Below are 19,052 nucleotides of genomic sequence, written 5' to 3'. Positions count from 1 at the left end.
AACCCCAAGTCAATTAATCTTCAGGGATATCAATCTATTCAGTTAGGAAGAATAAGTGATTGTGAACCAATTTCATCTGCTGAGATGCAAATTAAAGAGACAAAAGGCCACTGTAGAGGCAATAGCAAAACAAGCCCCAAAACTGGAATGGTGCCACAGACAACCACTTTTCAAATTGCTTTCTGACTTACTATTTTCTAGTTTTGCAATTTGCTAATATCCTTGCCACCACTGATAGCATGAGGCTTTACTTGTAGTTCATTTAGATTGCAAAATTGGTCCTACTCCTCCATGATGGCACATCGTGCCGTCACATGAAGGTTTGCTGTGTCTCCCAGCACAGTCTCAAGACAATGGCGCATATACCAGGCCACTGACCGTTACATGAGGAAACGTGAACAGGGCAGTAGAAGGGCATTAATTCAGCAGTAGGTGATGATCTGCTGCTTTGTGTGAGGACAAACAGGTTGAACACTGCCTGAGCGCTACTTTCACAACTCAGTTGTGTGGTCACCCGGGACCAGGGACTCCTTCCCTGTTCCTAATTCTAGGGGGTGCCCTAGCTTGCCCTATTCCCCGGGTTTCTTATGAAGGTGAAGATGCCGGGGCCATATACCTTGCTTTATTTCCTGAATCCGTCCTCCGTCTGTACCCACCCAGGGTTGAGGCGGAGTAGTTATGCACCGTAGCAACCCAACCAGACGAACAAGGTAACACAAGTAGGGGCAACTTAAATTACCAGGCATGCGAATATTCACTCACATATAATAAAGGAATGCATCGGGGAGTGGATGATGGGGAAAAATCAGTAGGAGAAGGAAAGGGAATTATTACATTTACTAAACCAAGCAACAATCACAGATCAACCCACCAAAAGGCTTTTCATATAACCACTAACTCCTATCCTCCCAGCCATGCTTCATAAGCCATCTCTGACAATGTGTGTAAGCCAGGACCCAGATTATATAGGGGATAGGAGTGGCTAGCGTGCTCAGCTGAGAGCCCAGGCTCCCAGAGCTCTAAACATGGCCGATTAACCCCTGTACTGCCAAAAGAAATTTACACTGTTTAAAGGTGAAGTGCTTCATTTCATCATATGAGTAGGAGCAATCAGACGCTGTGGTCTTCTGGCTCTTCTCTGTCACGGTAGCCCTATGACAGAACACCCCCTTCTACGAGAGACCTCCAGAACCTCAGGACTGGGTTTATCAGGGTGTGACAGGATCAGTCTAGTTGCATGGACGTCAGATGCTAGTACACACATCCTCTCTTCAGGACTGTATCCCTTCCAATGTACCAGATACTGAAGTGACCGACGAACTAAGTGAGAATCCGTGATTTCTATCGACAATGTCACTTGGTTGTCGGGTGACTCTGAACAAGGGCCTCCGTCCTTGTCCCTAACGCTAGGGGTGCCCTAGCTCACCCTGTTCCCCAGGTTACTTCTGAAGGTGACGATGCCGGGGCCATGTACCTTACCTTATCTTCTGAATCTGCCCTCTGTCTGTACCCTACCCCACCCAGGGAAGAGAGGAGTAGTTGTGCACTGTAGTACACCAAGCAGATGAACAAGGTAACACGAACACGGGCAACTTAAAATACCAGGCATACAAATATTCACTCACCAAACGCCTTGTCATATAACCACTAACTTCTATCCTCCCAGTCATGCAGCATAAGCTAGCTCTGATAATGTGTGTCATTCAGGACCCAGATTATATAGGGGATAGGAGTGACTAACCCTGCTCAGCTGAGAGCCCAGGCTTCCAGAAAACTCAACATGGCCAATTAACCCCTGTAATGCCAAAATAAATTTACACAGTTTATAGGTGAAGTGCTTCTTTTTAGCGCAGAAGTAGGAGCAATCAGACACTGCGGTCTTCTGTCTCCTCTCTGTCACAGTAACCCCGTGACACCTACAAAATGACCACCTTTGGGCTAGTAGCGTTCATGTTTCTAACAAAACTGTCAAGAACAGACTTTATAAGGGTAGCCTGACATCCTGTAGTTGGACCTATCCTTAAAGCCCAGCATTCTGCAGCTTGGTTGGAATTTGCCAAAGATCACCAGAATTGACAGATCTTCCATTGGTGCCCTGTTCTCTTCACTGATGAGATCAGGTTCACACTGAAAACATGTAAAGACATGAAAGAGTCTGGAGAAACCATGGAAAACATTATGCTGTCTACAATGTCATCCAGTATGACAGGTTTGGTGGTTGGTCAGTGATGGTTTGGGAAAATCATTGGCAGGTCACCGAAACCTCCATATGATAGCCAACTGTACCATGACTGCTATACTGGGTTGAGCTATTCTCACAGCTTATGCTGGTGGAAGCGGTCCAGGATTACTCCTTGCACAGGACAAATCACGGACATGATGCCATGATGTGTTTGCAGTTCCAGGATGATGAAGCCGCAGACCTGAATCCAACTGAGAACCTCTGGGACATTATATATCTATGCATCTGACAATTTCAAGTAACGCCACAGATTGTCCAGGAGATCACTATTAATATAACCCAGGTCTGAATTGGTTTCCATAACCATTGAAACATCATGTTCTTCTCATTAAATCACACAATTAATATCAGTAAAATTTCAATTTGAAACTTTGATACATTGAGGCTTAATGTTTGATTTAATGTTGCCTTAAATTTTTTGAGCAGTGCATGTAACGCTATTACAGTGGTATTTTGTTACGTTTCTATTATATCGGCTATATATCAGCTAATTGTCAGCAATTCTTTAACCTCAGTGAAAGGCGATTGGTGGAAGAACGCAATTTCTGCTTTTTTCAAAAGAAGTTCTCCTGTCAGCTGGCTAGTAAGAGATGTAAGTACACCATTGTGATTTCTAAATGTGCACTAAAATTCAGTCAGTTACATTATGGCTACTTTACCTCTTTCGTGCACCCTGACATAACTGTATGTCACAATGAGGATGTGTATATTTGGAGTTGGGTTTAGAGTTGATCCTGCTCCATGCTTGTCAGATGCCATTTCTGCTATGCAGCCAGAGTCTGCCTGTAACAGCAGCAAAAGGATCTAGCTCCGATTGCTACTGTTTAACCATTTAGCTACCGCACTCGGTAACTACTGTGGAATTTCAGAATGTAGTATAAGTGATCAGGTATCCCTATATCATCACCACATGCATTTCCCCTATGTTGTTGCAACACTATGTGCATTCCTTATATGTATTCATGACGATCAAATATTTTCATGTTCTAAACTTGGAGCTGAAGGTAGTCTTGATGGAATCCTAGTTTTCATCATATTGATTACGTCCCTGTCTCTTAATTTTTTGTATTTATTTTTTTAATAAAAATTATTCTCTTGCATTTGGAAAACCATTTCTCTGAATGAGGAAGTACTGGCTATTCAGTGAAGCAGATTACACTGGCTGGGGCTACAGGCCGCATTGCCACTGCCACAGCTCAGCATGATGCAGGTGAATCAGGTAGCATTACAGCGTTATTGTTATGTTGCTTTGCAGGTCAGCATGTGACCTCATTCACCTGCATTGTACTGCAATATCAAAGTGGCAGATCGTGAATGTTGGCCAAAGTCTCTGTGTAGCTCCAGCCTTACTGTTATCGACTGGTTAAGATGTGGGCAACCATGCATTTTTCTTACAGTAATAAGATAATGCTGCCCAGATCTGTAGCCACTCTTTTCAGAAGCACTCTGCTTTGGGTAATAAAGGTCCTAAGGAGTGGATCGCTTTTGGTTTGGTGTTTTTCAGATGGTACAACTATGTCGAATCTTTTAGAATCTTTTCCCCTTAGCTCTGATAGTGACTTAAATATGCCTAACACAGCTGTGGAAATTAAATACACCACAAAAATGCAATAGCTTACTAATTTTTTTACTTGTTTATAGAATTTAATGAGTCAGTGGTTTTATTATTAAAACTTCAGGCCAGGCATTAAAGGGAACCTGTCACCCCCAAAATCGAAAATGAGCTAAGCCCACCAGCATTAGGGGCTTATCTACAGCATTCTGTAATGCTTTAGATAAGCCCCCGATGTATCCTGAAAGATGAGAAAAAGAGGTTAGACTATACTGACCTTGGGGGGGGGGGGGGCGGTCCGATCCGATGGGCATCGTGGTCCGGTCCGGGGCCTCCTATCTTCATAGGATGAAGTCCTCTTGTTTTCACTCTCCGGCGCAGGCGTACTTTGTCTGCCCTGTTGAGGGCAGAGCAAAGTACTGAAGTGCGCAAATGCCGGGAAAGGTCAGAGAGGCCCGGCGCCTGCGCACTGCAGTACTTTGCTCTGCCCTCAATAGGGCAGACACAGTACACCTGCGCTGGAGCCGTAGCGTGAATACAAGAAGAGGACATCATCGTAAGAAGATGGGAGGCCCCGGACTGCGACGCCCATTGGACCGGACCGCAGCGGGACCGCCCCTGGATGAGTATAATCTTACCTCTTTTTCTCATTTTTCAGGATACATCGGGGGCTTATTTACAGCATTACAGAATGCTGTAGATAAGTCCCTGATGCCGGTGGCGGCAGCTAATCTTCGATTTTGGGGGTGACAGGTTCCCTTTAAGGAGAAATGAAGCTATCGTTTTCTGTCATATTTCTACACTGATTATCTCTAATAGTGTTATAGTAATAATGGCTTAGTTCAAATTTTGAGATTTTTAACTGCTGCTTACCTCTAATGATCTAATGATTTTAAAGCTAACCTGTCACCTCGTTTTAGCTATTAAACTGGCCCCAGTGTGGTGTTAGTGATGCATTGTGTATCACTAACATGTTTTTCCCAAAGAAAAGTTCAAAGTAGTAGGTTTAAAAAAAACTTTATATCGTTAGGCGATTCCCTCACTTACCTTTTCTTTCAATCATAGGGGTGGCGATTTTATCTTTTCAGTCACAGTATCAGAAACATGAGGTATTTGATTGTGTATTATCATGCACACCGACCTCTGCTACATCCAAGAACAGAGAACCACACGCTGTGGGCCATTCCTACTCCCCCTCTTCTCACTATGCCCGCTGCCTGTGTGTGTCTGTGTGCATCTGAAACCCTGAATTTTCCCTCCCACCTCAAGAATGTTTATGGCTTAGCTGCAAGCCGATCTCCCTACATTACTCATTCCCCCTCCCATCGAATACCAGCCAAAACTGGTGTAGAAGCCCTGAGTTCCCTTGTGCTATTAACATGATATTCATCGGCACCGACCCGAGATAGGGTTATAAGAAGTATATACTCCGGATGTCCATCGATAGAACTATCACTCACTGAAAGCGCGAGCAGCTAAATGCAACAAGTGCAAAGTACGATTTTCTCAGTAAGTGGTTCAGGTAATTGCTCCGTATTTACACTTAAAAGAATGCCCCTGACGTGGGGAATATCATGAGCATGGTGTCGTACTTATGCAAGGTTCATACAGCAAGATATGCGTAAAGAATGGTTTTCACATTCTGAGGAAAGAGGAGTGCATGTCATAACTCAGCCCACTCAGGGATGTCACGACAAGAGGGCATATATCTTATTCCTACTGAGTTGTGAGTGAGTCTTGGCCCACGAAGCAAGCTGTTCTAATGCACCTGGATATATCTCCTGAGCACATGGCCGTCATGCTGATATGAAATGATATAAGGAACTATAAGTGTTTCTTCTGTTAATACTTTTTTTATTTGTAATCTGTAATGTACATACAAATTGTCTCCTTTATAATATCTTTTTATACCTTGTAAACACTTCCTACCTTTTTATGGAGTAAAATATATAATCTACTAGCTTGTCTCTTCATGCTCTATAAAGGACCTGTCGCTTCCTCTGAAGTGAATTACGCTACTGATTTAGGTTGGCTCCGGACCCGTTAATCCTTGGGAACTGGTGGCAGCATACTTTGTTCTGTGCGTTTGGGAAGCTTTGTAGCGACTGCAGCATTGTTAATTATTGTGCCCGCCTGAGTGGGAGTAGTTATATCGCCCTCGCTGTAGCGTGCCCAATAGCCAATACATAGCAGGCAGCCTTTTTGGCGACTAATTACCCTAGTTGCAGTACCTAGTCTGACCTAAGGGTAATCGGGCACCAGAGAGCTGCAAGTTCCAAACCGGAACTGGGAAGTGGGATATAGATAAACCCCCTTCAGAAGGAACCAGGGGCAACCAAACAACCCCGTTCGTGACAAATTGGTGTGAGTAGTGGGGACGATAAATATATCCTCCCCGGGATCCCTGACATTGTTGAGATCCGTGACATATTGTTGGCAGCACGGTGTGAACCGTGACACACAGGTTTTGAAATTATGCACGCCTAGAAGATTGTAATTGGTTGCTGGCCCAACAGCACCCACATAAATTCGGCATGTGTGCACTGCCCATCCGCTCCCTAGGTATGCGCACGGACTCTGGGTGTACAGCCCCAGCTTCCTGTCAGATGTTCGCATGCCCTGGAGCGCAGAGTGGACTGGGCACAGCAGCACACAGCGTGCGCGCTCACGCGTCATGTAGCCACTGACTTAAAGTGGCTCTGACACATGCTTACATCTGATATGAAGCAGACATCCAGAGTAAGTTCGCATGCCCAGGGAGCGGATGGGTAGTGGGCAAGTGCGGAATTTACTACGTGGTCTCCGTTGGGCCAGTCACCACAATCAATCGCAATCCTGTGGCCGTGCATAATTTCAAAATCGCACTGCGTGATCTGTGACTGCAAAGATAAAATCGCCACCCCTATGACTGAAAGAAAAGGTGAGGGAATCCCCTAACGATAGTGTTTTCTAAAACTAAGACTTGGAGCTTTTTGTGGACGAAAACATGTTAGTGATGCACATTACATCACTAACCACACACCTGAGCCAGTTTAATAGTTCTAAACAAGGTGACGGGACAAAACCTTTAAGGGGAACTATCAATACACACATTGGAACTTGAGTGTCACACAGCAGTGGACTCTGCTATGGACACCTGTGACTCAGAGCAAAAAGCAGCTTCTGCTCTGGGGAACTCAACATGATCTCTCTTTACATGGTATCTTATTAATTTCCAAATACACCACACAAAACTATTTGCTCAGCCGCTGCCACTGTTTCAGAGGAAATTAATGGCTGCACAGACTTTTATAAAACAAAAGGAGATATTGCTTTGATCAGCTGTTGCAGCATTATTATAAGCAGGGGTGGTTCAGATGGCAGTGCCTTCATGACTGAAGAATATTAGTTGCTGCTTTCTAAATATTTTCTTTTTATTTGCTCATATTTAATGCAAGGCACTGAATGCTGATAATGATTTTGAGGCTGCAGCTCTACGGCTCTCCAAGACACCAATCATTGCTGAGACCTACTATATCATGGGTGGCACACAACCGAAAGAAGGATTGGTAATCACCAGAAACAGAGATGGGCCTGCTGATCTCTGGCCTTTGGATCCTTTACATGGAGAGTGAGTGATTTTAATAAAGTCTATTATTCCCTGGCATTTTGTCATATGGTTTTGTTTAAAATGAGAAAATATAATTTTGGTTAATCCAATTTATAAACTTGGCATTTGTCTTTGGCATTTACGGTAGTTGAAGTTCCAGCTAGACCTTAATTGCATGAGCGTGTATAAAAATCAGCTGTTTCATGCACGTAAACTCCATGAGTAGTTTTTTGCACCTGACTGTGACCTAGTATGTCATAGTTGTGAACTCTTGTCCGTGGAAGAGTTGTGATTTTTTTTTTCCCACTTGGGCTGTTCATGTAGATTGTGCCATTGACTAATGTGGGCTCTTTCTGACTAGGAACAAGTGTGGATGAAACTACAGTTGCCAAAACAAATTCCTTTTTTTAACCCCTTTCTGCCATTAGACGTACTATTGCGTCCATGTGGGGTGGGCTTTACTTCCCAAGGACGCAATAGTACGTCATGTGCGATCGGCAGCGCTCACGGGGGGAGCGCCGCCGATCGCGGCCGGGTGTCAGCTGTTTATCGCAGCTGACATCCGGCACTATGTGCCAGGAGCGGTCACGGACCGCCCCCGGCACATTAACCCCCGGCACACCGCGATCAAAGATGATCGCGATGTGCCGGCGGTACAGGGAAGCACCGCGCAGGGAGGGGGCTCCCTGCGGGCTTCCCTGAGCCCCCCGCAGCAACGCGATGTGATCGCGTTGCTGCGAGGGTCTCACCTCCCTCCCTGCTCCCTCCAGCCCCGGATCCAAGATGGCCGCGGATCCGGGTCCTGCAGGGAGGGAGGTGGCTTCACAGAGCCTGCTCAGAGCAGGCACTGTGAAGCAGCCTGCACTCCTATCAGATCAGTGATCTGACAGAGTGCTGTGCAAACTGTCAGATCACTGATCTGTGATGTCCCCCCCTGGGACAAAGTAAAAAAGTAAAAAAAAAAATTTCAAATGTGTAAAAAAAAATAAAAAAAAATATTCCAAAATAATGAAAAAAAAAATAAAAATATTATTCCCATAAATACATTTCTTTATCTAAATAAAAAAAACAAAACAATAAAAGTACACATATTTAGTATCGCCGCGTCCGTAACGGCCCGACCTATAAAACTGGCCCACTAGTTAACCCCTTCAGTAAACACCGTAAGAAAAAAAAAAAAAAAACGAGGCAAAAAACAACGCTTGATAATCATACCGCCGAACAAAAAGTGGAATAACACGCGATCAAAAAGACAGATATAACTAACCATGGTACCGCTGAAAACGTCATCTTGTCCCGCAAAAAACGAGCCGCCATACAGCATCATCAGCAAAAAAATAAAAAAGTTATAGTCCTGAGAATAAAGCGATGCAAAAATAATTATTTTTTCTATAAAATAGTTTTTATCGTATAAAAGCGCCAAAACATAAAAAAATGATATAAATGAGGTGTCGCTGTAATCGTACTGACCCGAAGAATAAAACTGCTTCATCAATTTTACCAAACGCGGAACGGTATAAACGCCTCCCCCAAAAGAAATTCATGAATAGCTGGTTTTTGGTCATTCTGCCTCACAAAAATCGGAATAAAAAGCGATCAAAAAATGTCACGTGCCCGAAAATGTTACCAATAAAAACATCAACTCGTCCCGCAAAAACCAAGACCTCACATGACTCTGTGGACCAGAATATAGAAAAATTATAGCTCTCAAAATGTGGTAACGCAAAAAATATTTTTTGCAATAAAAAGCGTCTTTCAGTGTGTGACGGCTGCCAATCATAAAAATCCGCTAAAAAACCCGCTATAAAAGTAAATCAAACCCCCCTTCATCACCCCCTTAGTTAGGGAAAAATTAAAAAAATGTATTTATTTCCATTTTCCCATTAGGGCTAGGGTTAGAGTTAGGGCTAGGGTTAGGGCTAGGGTTAGGGCTAGGGTTAGGGCTAGGGTTAGGGCTAGGGTTAGGGCTAGGGTTAGGGCTAGGGTTAGGGTTAGGGCTAGGGTTAGGGCTAAGGTTAGGGCTAGGGTTAGGGCTAGGGTTAGGGTTAGGGCTAGGGTTAGGGCTAGGGTTAGGGTTAGGGCTAGGGTTAGGGCTAGGGTTAGGGCTAGGGCTACAGTTTGGGTTGGGGCTAAAGTTACAGTTAGGGTTTAGATTACATTTACGGTTGGGAATAGGGTTGGGATTAGGGTTAGGGGTGTGTCAGGGTTAGAGGTGTGGTTAGGGTTACTGTTGGGATTAGGGTTAGGGATGTGTTTGGATTAGGGTTTCAGTTATAATTGGGGGGTTTCCACTGTTTAGGCACATCAGGGGCTCTCCAAACGCGACATGGCGTCTGATCTCAATTCCAGCCAATTCTGCGTTGAAAAAGTAAAACAGTGCTTCTTCCCTTCCGAGCTCTCCCGTGTGCCCAAGCAGGGGTTTACCCCAACATATGGGGTATCAGCGTACTCAGGACAAATAGGACAACAACTTTTGGGGTCCAATTTCTCCTGCTACCCTTGGGAAAATACAAAACTCGGGGCTAAAACATATTTTTTGTGGGAAAAAAAAGATTTTTTATTTTCACGGCTCTGCGTTATAAACTGTAGTGAAACACTTGGGGGTTCAAAGTTCTCACAACACATCTAGATTAGTTCCCTGGGGGGTCTAGTTTCCAATATGGGGTCACTTGTGGGGGGTTTCTACTGTTTAGGTACATTAGGGGTTCTGCAAATGCAATGTGACGTCTGCAGACCATTCCATCTAAGTCTGCATTCCAAATGGCGCTCCTTCCCTTCCGAGCTCTGCCATGCGCTCAAACGTTGGTTTCCCCCAACATACGGGGTATCAGCGTACTCAGGACAAATTGGACAACAACTTTTGGGGTCGAATTTCTCCTCTTACCCTCGGGAAAATACAAAACTGGGGGCTAAAAAATAATTTTGGGGGGAAAGATTTTTTTTTTTAATTTTCACGGCTCTGCGTTACAAACTGTAGTGAAACACTTGGGGGTTCAAAGCTATCACAACACATCTAGATGAGTTCCTTAGGGGGTCTAGTTTCCAAAATGGTGTCACTTGTGGGAGGTTTCTACTGTTTAGGTACATTAGGGGCTCTGCAAATGCAATGTGACACCTGCAGACCATTCCATCTAAGTCCTCATTCCAAATGGAGCTCCTTCCCTTCCGAGCCCTCCCATGCGCCCAAACAGTGGTTCCCCCCCACATATGGGGTATCAGCGCACTCAGGACAAATTGGACAACAAATTGTGGGGTCGAATTTCTCCTTTTACCCTCGGAAAAATACAAAACTGGGGGCTAAAAAATAATTTTTGTGGGAAAAAATTTTTGTTTTATTTTTACGGCTCTCCATTATAAACTTCTGTGAAGCCCTTGGTGGGTCAAAGCGCTCAGCACACATCTAGATAAGTTCCTAAGGGGGTCTACTTTCCAAAATGGTGTCACTTGTGGGGGGTTTCTACTGTTTAGGTACATTAGGGGCTCTGCAAACGCAATGTGACACCTGCAGACCATTCCATCTAAGTCTGCATTCAAATGGCACTCCTTCCCTTCTGAGCCCTCCCATGTGCCCAAACAGTGGTTCCCCCCACATATGGTGTATCATCGCACTCAGGACAAATTGGGCAACAAATTTTGGGGTCCAATTTCTCCTGTTACCCTCAGGAAAATACAAAACTGGGGGCTAAAAAAATAATTTTTGTGGGAAAAAAATTTTGTTTTATTTTTACGGCTCTGCATTATAAACTTCTGTGAAGCACTTGGTGGGTCAAAGTGCTCACCACACCTCTAGATAAGTTCCTTAGGGGGTCTACTTTCCAAAATGGTGTCATTTGTGGGGGGTTTCAATGTTTAGGCACATCAGTGGCTCTTCAAACGCAACATGGCGTCCCATCTCAATTCCTGTCAATTTTGCTTTGAAAAGTCAAACGGCGCTCCTTCCCTTCCGAGCTCTCCCATCCACCCAAACAGTGGTTTACCCCCACATATGGGGTATCCGCGTACTCAGGACAAATTGTACAACAACTTTTGGGGTCCAATTTCTTCTCTTACCCTTGGGAAAATAAAAAATTGGGGGCAAAAAGATAATTTTTGTGAAAAAATATGATTTTTTATTTTTACGGTTCTACATTATAAACTTCTGTGAAGCACTTGGTGGGTCAAAGTGCTCACCACACCTCTAGATAAGTTCCTTAGGGGGTCTACTTTCCAAAATGGTGTCACTTGTGGGGGGTTTCAATGTTTAGGCACATCAGTGGCTCTTCAAACGCAACATGATGTCCCATCTCAATTGCTGTCAATTTTGCATTGAAAAGTCAAACGGCGCTCCTTCCCTTCCGAGCTCTCCCATCCGCCCAAACAGTGGTTTACCCCCACATATGGGCTATCAGCGTACTCAGGACAAATTGTACAACAACTTTTGGGGTCCAATTTCTTCTCTTACCCTTGGGAAAATAAAAAATTGGGGGCGAAAAGATAATTTTTGTGAAAAAATATGATTTTTTATTTTTACGGTTCTACATTATAAACTTCTGTGAAGCACTTGTTGGGTCAAAGTGCTCACCACACCTCTAGATAAGTTCCTTAGGGGGTCTACTTTCCAAAATGGTGTCACTTGTGGGGGGTTTCAATGTTTAGCCACATCAGGGGCTCTCCAAACGAAACATGGCGTCCCATCTCAATTCCAGTCAATTTTGCATTGAAAAGTCAAATGGCACTCCTTCGCTTCCGAGCTCTGCCATGCGCCCAAACAGTGGTTTACCCCCACATGTGGGGTATTGGCATACTCAGGACAAATTGTACAACAATGTTTGGGGTCCATTTTCTCCTGTTACCCTTGGTAAAATAAAACAAATTGGAGCTGAATTACATTTTTTGTGAAAAAAAGTTAAATGTTCATTTTTATTTAAACATTCAAAAAATTCCTGTGAAGCACCAGAAGGGTTAATAAACTTCTTGAATATGGTTTTGAGCACCTTGAGGGGTGTAGTTTTTAGAATGGTGTCACACTTGGGTATTTTCTATCATATAGACCCCTCAAAATGACTTCAAATGAGATGTGGTCCCTAAAATAAAATGGTGTTGTAGATATGAGAAATTGCTGGTCAACTTTTAACCCTTATAACTCCCTAACAAAAAAAAATTTTGGTTCCAAAATTGTGCTGATGTAAAGTAGACATGTGGGAAATGTTACTTATTAAGTATTTTGTGTGACATATCTCTGTGATTTAATTGCATAAAAATTCAAAGTTGGAAAATTGCGAAATTTTCATAATTTTCGCCAAATTTCCGTTTTTTTCACAAATAAACGCAGGTACTATCAAATAATTTTTACCATTGTCATGAAGTACAATATGTCACGAGAAAACAATGTCAGAATCACCAGGATCCATTGAAGCGTTCCAGAGTTATAACCTCATAAAGGGACAGTGGTCAGAATTGTAAAAATTGGCCCGGTCATTAACGTGCAAACCACCCTTGGGGGTAAAGGGGTTAAATAAACAAAAATGTCACATTTTCATAACATTTACACATTTCAAAGAAAGTAAGACTTGAAAATTAAACAAGCAATTCATAAATGAGCCTATAATGTACAGTACAGACCAAAAGTTTGGACACACCTTCTCATTTAAAGATTTTTCTGTATTTCTATGACTATGAAAATTGTAAATTCACACTGAAGGCATCAAAACTATGAATTAACACATGTGGAATTATAAACTTAACAAAAAAGTGTGAAACAACTGAAAATATGTCTTATATTCTAGGTTCTTCAAAGTAGCCACCTTTTGCTTTGATGACTGCTTTGCACACTCTTGGCATTCTCTTGATGAGCTTCAAGAGGTAGTCACCGGGAATGGTCTTCCAACAATCTTGAAGGAGTTCCCAGAGCTGCTTAACCCTTGTTGGCCCTTTTGCCTTCACTCTGCGGTCCAGCTCACCCCAAACCATTTCGATTGGGTTCAGGTCTGGTGACTGTGGAGGCCAGGTCATCTGGCGTAGCACCCCATCACTCTCCTTCTTGGTCAAATAGCCCTTACACAGCCTGGAGGTGCGTTTGGGGTCATTGTCCTGTTGAAAAATAAATGATGGTCCAACTAAACGCAAACCAGATAGAATAGCATGTCATTGCAAGATGATGTGGTAGCCATGCTGATTCAGTATGCCTCCAATTTTGAATAAATCCCCAACAGTGTCACCAGCAAAGCACCCCCACACCTCCTCCTCCATGCTTCACGGTGGGAACCAGGCATGTAGAGTCCATCCGTTCACCTTTTCTGCTTCTCACAAAGACACGGTAGTTGGAAGGCAAAGATCTCAAATTTGGACTCATCAGACCAAAGCACAGATTTCAACTCGTCTAATGTCCATTCCTTGTGTTCTTTAGCCCAAACAAGTCTCTTCTGCTTGTTGCCTGTCCTTAGCAGTGGTTTCCTAGCAGCTATTTTACCATGAAGGCCTGCGGCACAAAGTCTCCTCTTAACAGTTGTTGTAGAGTTGTGTCTGTTGCTAGAACTCTGTGTGGCATTGACCTGGTCTCTAGTCTGAGCTGCTGTTAACCTGCGATTTCTGACGCAGGTGACTCAGATAAGCTTATCCTCAGAAGCAGAGGTGATTCTTGCACTTCCTTTCCTGGGGCGGTCCTCATGTGAGCCAGTTTCTTTGTAGCGCTTGATGGTTTTTGCCACTGCACTTGGAGACACTTTCAAAGTTTGCCCAATTTTTCAGACTGACTGACCTTCATTTCTTAACCCCTTCCCGACCTTTGACGCCACGTAGGCGTCATGAAAGTCGGTGCCAATCCGACCCATGACGCCTATGTGGCGTCATGGAAAGATCGCGTCCCTGCATGCCGGGTGAAAGGGTTAACTCCCATTTCACCCGATCTGCAGGGACAGGGGGAGTGGTAGTTTAGCCCAGGGGGGGTGGCTTCACCCCCTCGTGGCTACGATCGCTCTGATTGGCTGTTGAAAGTGAAACTGCCAATCAGAGCGATTTGTAATATTTCACCTATTATAATGGGTGAAATATTACAATCCAGCCATGGCCGATGCTGCAATATCATCGGCCATGGCTGGAAATACTAATGTGCCCCCACCCCACCCCACCGATCGCCCCCCCAGCCCCCCGATCTGTCCGGTACACTGCTCCGGCTCCCCTCTGTCCTGTGCTCGGCTCCCCCCCGTGCTCTTGTCCGCTCCCCCCGTGCTTCAATCACCCCCCCCGTGCTCCGATCACCCCCCCTGCACTCCGATCCACCCCCCTCCGTGCTCCGTTCCACCCCCCCGTGCTCTGTTCCACCCCCCCCCCGTGCTCCGTTCTACCCCCGTGCTCCGTTCCACCCCTCCCGCGCTCCGATTCACCCCCCCATGCTCCGATCCCCCCCCCCCCCCCCCCGTGCTCCCCCCCACCCTATCATACTTACCGATCCTGCCGGTGTCCGTCCGTCTTCTCCCCGGGCGCCGCCATCTTCCAAAATGGCGGGCGCATGCGCAGTGCGCCCGCCGAATCTGCCGGCCGGCAGATTCGTTCCAAAGTGCATTTTGATCACTGAGATAGATTATATCTCAGTGATCAAAATAAAAAAAATAATAAATGACCCCCCCCCCTTTGTCACCCCCATAGGTAGGGACAATAAAAAAAATAAAGAAATTTTTTTTCTTTCCACTAATGTTAGAATAGGGTTAGGGGTAGGGTTAAGGTTAGGGGTAGGGTTAGGGGTAGGGTTAGGGCTAGGGGTAGGGGTGGGGTTAGGGCTAGGGTTAGATTTAGGGGTAGGGTTAGGGGTAGGGTTAGGGCTAGGGTTAGGGGTAGGGCTAGGGTATGTGCACACGTATTCTGGTCCTCTGCAGATTTTTCCGCTGCGGATTTGATAAATCCGCAGTGCTAAACCGCTGCGGATTTACCGCGTTTTTTCTGCGCATTTCACTGCGGTTTTACAACTGCGATTTTCTATTTGAGCAGTTGTAAAACCGCTGCGGAATCCGCACAAAGAAGTGACATGCTGCGGAATGTAAACCGCTGCGTTTCCGTGCAGTTTTTCCGCATCGTGTGTACAGCGATTTTTGTTTCCCATAGGTTTACATTGAACTGTAAACTCATGGGAAACTGCTGCCGATCCGCAGCGTTTTCCGCAGCGTGTGCACATACCTTTAGAATTAGGCCATGTGCACACGGTGCGGATTTGGCTGCGGATCCGCAGTGGATTGGCCGCTGCGGATTCGCAGCAGTGTTCCATCAGGTGTACAGTACCATGTAAACATATGGAAACCAAATCCGCTGTGCCCATGGTGCGGAAAATACCGCGCGGAAACGCTGCGTTGTATTTTCCGCAGCATGTCAATTCTTTGTGCGGATTCCGCAGCGTTTTACACCTGTTCCTCAATAGGAATCCGCAGGTGAAATCCGCACAAAAAACACTGGAAATCCGCGGAAAATCCGCAGGTAAAACGCAGTGCCTTTTACCCGCGGATTTTTCAAAAATGATGCTGAAAAATCTCACACGAATCCGCAACGTGGACACATAACCTTAGGGTTAGGGTTGGAATTAGGGTTGTGGTTAGGGGTGTGTTGTGGTTAGGGTTGTGATTAGGGTTATGGCTACAGTTGGGATTAGGGTTAGGGGTGTGTTGGGGTTAGGGTTAGGGCTGTGATTAGGGTTATGGCTACAGTTGGGATTAGGGTTAGGGATGTGTTGGGGTTAGGGCTGTGATTAGGGTTATGGTTACAGTTGGAATTAGGGTTGTGGTTAGGGTTAGGGGTGTGTTGGGGTTAGGGTTGTGGTTAGGGGTGTGTTGGGGTTAGGGTTGTGATTAGGGTTATGGCTACAGTTGGGATTAGGGTTAGGGGTGTGTTGGGGTTAGTGTTGGAGGTAGCATTGAGGGGTTACCACTGTTTAGGCACATCAGGGGTCTCCAAACACAACATGGCGCCACCATTGATTCCAGCCAATCTCGTATTCAAAAAGTCAAATGGTGCTCCCTCAATTCCGAGCCCTGATGTGTGCCCAAACAGTGGTTTACCCCCACATATGGGGTACCAGCATACTCAGGATAAACTGCGCAACAATTACTGGGGTCCAATTTCTCCTGTTACCCTTGTGAAAATAAAAAAATGCTTGCTAAAACATCATTTTTGAGGAAAGAAAAATGATTTATTATTTTCACGGCTCTACGTTGTAAACGTCTGTGAAGCACTTGGGGGTTCAAAGTGCTCACCACATATCTAGATAAGTTCCTTGGGGGCTATAGTTTCTAAAATGGGGTCACTTGTGGGGGGTTTCTATTGTTTAAGCACACCAGGGGCTCTGCAAACGCAACGTGACGCCCGCAGACCATTCCATCAAAGTCTGCATTTCAAAAGTCACTACTTCCCTTCTGAGCCCCGACGTGTGCCCAAACAGTGGTTTACCTCCACACATGGGGTATCAGCGTACTCAGGAGAAACTGAACAACAACTTTTGGGGTCCAATTTCTCCTGTAACCCTTGGGAAAATAAAAAATTCTGGGCTAAATAATTATTTTTGAGGAAAGAAAACGTATTTATTATTTTCATGGCTCTGCATTATATACTTCTATGAAGCACTTGGGGGTTCAAAGTGCTCACCACACATCTAGATAAGTTCCTTTCGGGGTCTAGTTTCCAAAATGGGGTCACTTGTGGGGGGTTTCTACTGTTTAGCCACATCAGGGGCTCTGCAAACGCAACGTGACGCCCGCAGAGCATTCCATCAAAGTCTGCATTTCAAAACGTCACTACTTCAATTCCGAGCCCCGGCATGTGCCCAAACAGTAGTTTACCCCCACATATGGGGTATCACCGTACTCAGGAGAAACTGGACAACAAATATTGGGGTAAAATTTCTCCTGTTACCCTTGGGAAAATTAAAAAAATTCTGGGCTAAATAATTATTTTTGAGGAAAGAAAACGTATTTATTATTTTCACGGCTCTGCATTATAAACTTCTGTGAAGCACTTGGGGGTTCAAAGTGCTCACCACACATCTAGATAAGTTCCTTTCGGGGTCTAGTTTCCAAAATGGGGTCACTTGTGGGGGGTTTCTACTGTTAAGCCACATCAGGGGCTCTGCAAACGCAACGTGACGCCCACAGAGCATTCCATCAAAGTCTGCATTTCAAAACGTCACTACTTCACTTCCGAGCCCCGGCATGTGCCCAAACAGTGGTTTACCCCCACATATGGGGTATCAGCGTACTCAGGAGAAACTGGACAACAACTTTTGGGGTCAAATTTCTCCTGATACCCTTGGGAAAATAAAAAATTGCAGGCTAAAAGATCATTTTTGAGAAAATAATTTTTTTATTTTTATTTTCATGGCTCTGCGTTATAAACTTCTGTGGAGCACTTGGGGGTTCAAAGTCCTCACCACACATCTAGATTAGTACCTTTGGTGGACTAGTTTCCAAAATGGGGTCATTTCTGGGGGATCTCCAATTTTTAGGCACACAGGGGCTCTCCAAACGTGACATGGTGTCCGCTAATGATTGGAGCTAATTTTCCATTTAAAAAGCCAAATGGCATGCCTTCCCTTCCGAGCCCTGCCGTGCGCCCAAACAGTGGTTTACCCCCACATATGGGGCATCAGCGTACTCAGGACAAACTGGACAACAACATTTGGGGTCCAATTTCTCCTATTACCCTTGGCAAAATAGGAAATTCCAGGCTAAAAAATCATTTTTGAGGAAAGAAAAATTATTTTTTATTTTCATGGCTCTGCGTTATAAACTTCTGTGAAGCACCTGGGGGTTTAAAGTGCTCAATATGCATCTAGATAAGTTCCTTGGGGGGTCTAGTTTCCAAAATGGGGTCACTTGTGGGGGAGCTCCAATGTTTAGGCACACAGGGGCTCTCCAAACGCGACATGGTGTCCGCTAACAATTGGAGCTAATTTTCCATTCAAAAAGTCAAATGGCGCGCCTTCCCTTCCGAGCCCTGCCGAGTGCCCAAACAGTGGTTTACCCCCACATATGAGGTATCAGCGTACTCGGGAGAAATTGCCCAACAAATTTTATGATCCATTTTATCCTATTGCCCATGTGATAATGAAAAAATTGAGGCGAAAAGAATTTTTTTGTGAAAAAAAAGTACTTTTTCATTTTTACAGATCAATTTGTGAAGCACCTGAGGGTTTAAAGTGCTCACTAGGCATCTAAATAAGTTCCTTGGGGGGTCTAGTTTCCAAAATGGGGTCACTTGTGGGGGAGCTCCAATGTTTAGGCACACAGGAGCTTTCCAAACGCGACATGGTGTCCGCTAACGATGGAGATAATTTTTCATTCAAAAAGTCAAATGGCGCTCCTTCCCTTCCGAGCCTTACCATGTGCCCAAACAGTGGTTTACCCCCACATATGAGGTATCAGTGTACTCAGGAGAAATTGCCCAACAAATTTTAGGATCCATTTTATCCTGTTGCCCATGTGAAAATGAAAAAATTGAGGCTAAAAGAATTTTTTTGTGAAAAAAAAGTACTTTTTCATTATTACGGATCAATTTGTGAAGCACCTGGGGGTTCAAAGTGCTCACTATGCATTTAGATAAGTTCCCTGGGGCGTCTAGTTTCCAAAATGGGGTCACTTGTGGGGGAGCTCCAATTTTTAGGCACACGGGGGCTCTCCAAACGTGACATGGTGTCCGCTAAAGAGTGGAGCCAA

At 44.7% G+C, this 19,052-nt stretch overlaps 1 protein-coding gene across 1 annotated transcript in view; it reads left to right on the top strand.

The window, feature by feature from the left end:
• LOC138654198 (N-acylethanolamine-hydrolyzing acid amidase-like) overlaps positions 1-19,052 on the top strand; it is a 72,864-nt gene that overhangs the window by 26,697 nt on the left and 27,115 nt on the right. The window contains exons 5-6 of the mRNA XM_069743400.1: positions 2,758-2,834; positions 7,232-7,404. Coding sequence (XP_069599501.1) covers positions 2,758-2,834; positions 7,232-7,404 — 250 coding nt within the window. The remainder of the gene's footprint in view (positions 1-2,757; positions 2,835-7,231; positions 7,405-19,052) is intronic.

The sequence above is a fragment of the Ranitomeya imitator genome, chromosome 1 (genome assembly GCF_032444005.1).
Source record: "Ranitomeya imitator isolate aRanImi1 chromosome 1, aRanImi1.pri, whole genome shotgun sequence".
Lineage (NCBI taxonomy): Eukaryota > Metazoa > Chordata > Amphibia > Anura > Dendrobatidae > Ranitomeya > Ranitomeya imitator.
This window is presented reverse-complemented; position numbering and strand designations above follow the sequence as displayed.